General features: G+C 43.2%; 1 protein-coding gene across 1 annotated transcript; it reads right to left on the bottom strand.

Annotated features, from left to right (window-relative positions):
• Positions 1–231: 231 nt before the first annotated feature.
• Positions 232–2,415, bottom strand: LOC119886970 (nuclear factor 7, brain-like). Its single transcript, XM_038697988.1, has 2 exons — positions 2,326–2,415; positions 232–2,189 (listed from the first exon to the last, which is right to left on the bottom strand). Exon 2 carries the CDS (start codon positions 2,174–2,176, stop codon positions 788–790), a length of 1,389 nt encoding a protein of 462 aa, XP_038553916.1. The 5' UTR covers positions 2,177–2,189; positions 2,326–2,415; the 3' UTR covers positions 232–787.
• Positions 2,416–3,268: the final 853 nt, after the last annotated feature.

Here is a 3,268-nt window from a genome sequence, read left to right as displayed (position 1 = left end):
GTTGCAAAAGATGCACAGACCATGTCTTTACATGGAATATATACCAATACATTTCTGTCCGCATCTGTTTGTTGGAACTTCCTTAGTTTATTTTTCTTCTCAAGGAAATATATACGATTTCCACCACATCCACAAAAACATCTGTTGTTTTATATAAAAGTAAAAAGAGTTTCACAAATGTGTTTCTGATGGACACCAATATTTCTTGTTTTAAATAAATGTCACAGAAACTTAAAAAAAGTTTTAATTTTCATTAAAACATTTTGGGTGTTGTTACAATCTGTTAAACCTGCATTTACAAACTGCTTTATAATAATATCATTAATAATAAGTAGACTGTGTGGGATCTGAACAATGATCGGCCGCTTAAACATGCAGTTATTAATGAATGGATTCTTGTTTCTTTATTTGGATCCACAAAGTGGCTGCTGGTCTTCATGGCTCCACACACACAAGTCAAAATAATTAAACATGAACAATTTTTTAAAATGACAGTGTGTGGATAAAATAGAAACGGCTAAAGCAACCAAACATAAATAAACCCAGTGAAATCATTTTATGATAATAAAATATCAAAAGGCCGACAGCAGAAACTAAAAGCTGATTGTCAAACTAAATAACAAGAAAAAGAAAATACAACCAATAAAAAACAAGAAGTGAAAGAAAATAAAGATGTGTTTGGAATAATGAGACAGCAGGAGGACAGGTGCAACTAAACAGGTTAAATTCAGAGACTTTTCCCTTTAAGAAATCAACAACATCATGAATATAATCATCCTCTTTATCTCTAACTGCTCTGTTCCACTGTCACACAGACCTTCAGAGGTGAGATCTTCATCAGCTCATCACCAGTGTAAATCAATGGAAACAGCCTCTCAGTGAAAGTGTGTGTGAAGGTGTGTATGTTTGTGTTAGTATCAGGATCAGAGAACGACAGCTTTCCTCTGTTCCAGTCCAGATTCACCCTGATCCTCTGGAGCTTCTTCTGCACGCTGATAACAGAAGGTGGAGCTGGTGGTGACCATGCTGAGTATGTATCTTCATAGAACTCTATTCTCCATAATCCAGACCCTATGCTTCCTTTTCTCTGGACAGACTCTGCTAACACTCCCAGTCTCCAGAGTATATTGTCTCCAACCTCGACATCCCAGCTGTGAGTCCCTGAGTTAAAGCCCTCAGAGCCCAGGACAGAGCAGTAATCAAACCTCTCTGGATTGTCAGGAAGCTGCTGTCTCTCTCCTGGTCTCACACTGGTCAGATCTTCAGACAGGATGAGTCCTGAACCAGCAGTGTTTGGGTCCAGAATGAGAGGAGTGTAGGAGACCATGTCCTTCATCTTGCTCCAGATGTTGAAGGTCAGGTTGCCCAGGTGTTTGGCCTGGTCTATCAGAGCTCCTGAGGGCAGCTGTGGATCATCCAGCAGGGGGCGCTGCTGGACTCTTTCCACTGCAGCCTTGTAGTTGAGCAGGAATGAGACGTCTTCAGCTCTCAGCTCCTCCTCTGTGGCTCTGACTGTGTCTGAAAGAGCTGCTATCTCTCTGCTCAGAGCCTCCATCTTCTCCTTCATCATCTGACTCTTCTGCTCCTCTTCCTCCCTCAGTGCAGCCATCCTGGCCTCCTCTTCCTCCTCTAGAAACTGGTGAAGCTTCTTGAACTGCTCCTTAATCTGCCTCTCTGTGTGTCGGGCCTGGACCTTCATGTGTTCTGCTGTTTGATCACACTTTACTTTAACTTGTTCACAAACCTTTAACTTCTCCTTTAAGGGCTCCAGAGTTTCCTGAAGTTCCTTCTTGTGTTGTCGTGCAGCTTCATCGACGGGTCTGAATCTGTGGTTGCTGTGTTTTTCTGAAACACTGCAGACGAGACACACTGGCTGCTGATGGTCCAGACAGAAGACTTTGAGTTTCTCAGAGTGCAGACTGCAGAGAGCCTCTGAAGCTCTCTGATCTCTCTCCTGTAAGACGGCGTCACACAGGTTCTTCAACACCAGGTTACAAGGTGGTTCTTCCATTGGAGACATTGTCTTACATATTGGACACTCAGGTGCTTGTTTCTGTCTCCACCAGCTCTCCAGACAGACTTTACAGAAGCTGTGGCTACATAACAGAACAACAGGATCTCTGAAGACCTCATGACAGACCGGACAGCAGAGTTCCTCCTCTGATTTAGAAGCCATTTTGTCTCTGAAGCTGAAAAAACACAGAAGACAGCAGATTACAAAAGGAAGTCAGCTGTGTTTCCCTCCCTGCAAGTACTTCAGTACTCTGTCCTGTAACTGTCCTCCCTCAGTTGAAATCACAGCTTTGTGATGAAGGTAAATCTTACCGTCTGTCTGTTGCTGCGTCTCTTCTCTCTAAGAACTGAACAGGAACAAACTGTTTCCTGGTTTGTCCCGGGTGATGTCATGTGAGGGCGGGGGGAGGGGGGGGGGGAGGGTTATCTGGTTCCCTAAACATGTATGTATGTAAATAGTGTGTTTAGCCTCTTGTGTGGGGCTGCCAAAAAGAAACTATAAATACATACTAGTACTAACAATAATATTAATACCATATATTACTCATGTCTTTACAATGATTATATTACATTATAATTAGGGCTGGGCACATTAGCGTGCTTTTCTTAATATTATTATTATTTTCAAAATTCGGTGCTCATTGGCACCAAAACCAGCAGTGGAGGGAGGCTTTGGCAGACTACGCTGGATGCAGCGTGAGGGAGAAGTAAAACAGCGCTCCGCGAGTATATGGCAGGTGCTCTGTTGTAGTCTATTTCACTTAAGTTGAAGGAGACCAATTAAACTGCTTTTCCAGTCCTATATTGTAGTTCTGTGACTCCTGTTTGATTCAAAGTTCAAAAAAAATATTAATTTTCTTATACTGACTCTTCATGTAGGGCTTCATTTCAGCCTCTGTGTGAAACAAGCTGCAAATGCTCCTGTCTCTTTAAGGCCCCTCTCAAAGCCCACTGTCTTCTGATTGGCCAAGACCTGAAGCATGTTTCCAGGCTGTTGCTGTTGCTGGGCAGAACAGGCGGACTGAGCCGGGTTACAGGTTATGTGGGGAGGGGTGTGTGAAGGGACCTCTGATCGTGAACAGAGTGTACTGCTTGTTGCTTTGAGCTTCAAGCTGCAGATTAGCAGCTGGCTCACACAGTGTGGGAAATATGGGCTTGGTGTGGCTGGTTCGACTGAGACAGGCACAGACAGCATTTGTTCAACAACTTCCACAAAAAGGAGCAACAAGATTTCACACAGCTTTTTTTCGACCCA

This window comes from Micropterus salmoides, unplaced genomic scaffold, assembly GCF_014851395.1.
Source record: "Micropterus salmoides isolate LMB-PRFRI ecotype aquatic unplaced genomic scaffold, ASM1485139v1 Ms_hic_scaffold_4, whole genome shotgun sequence".
In the NCBI taxonomy this organism is placed as follows: domain Eukaryota; kingdom Metazoa; phylum Chordata; class Actinopteri; order Centrarchiformes; family Centrarchidae; genus Micropterus; species Micropterus salmoides.
This window is presented reverse-complemented; position numbering and strand designations above follow the sequence as displayed.

What these genes read in the sequence shown, in the direction of transcription:
- LOC119886970 (XM_038697988.1), bottom strand. Translation starts at nt 2,176, where the DNA reads ATGGCTTCTAAATCAGAGGAGGAACTCTGCTGTCCGGTCTGTCATGAG.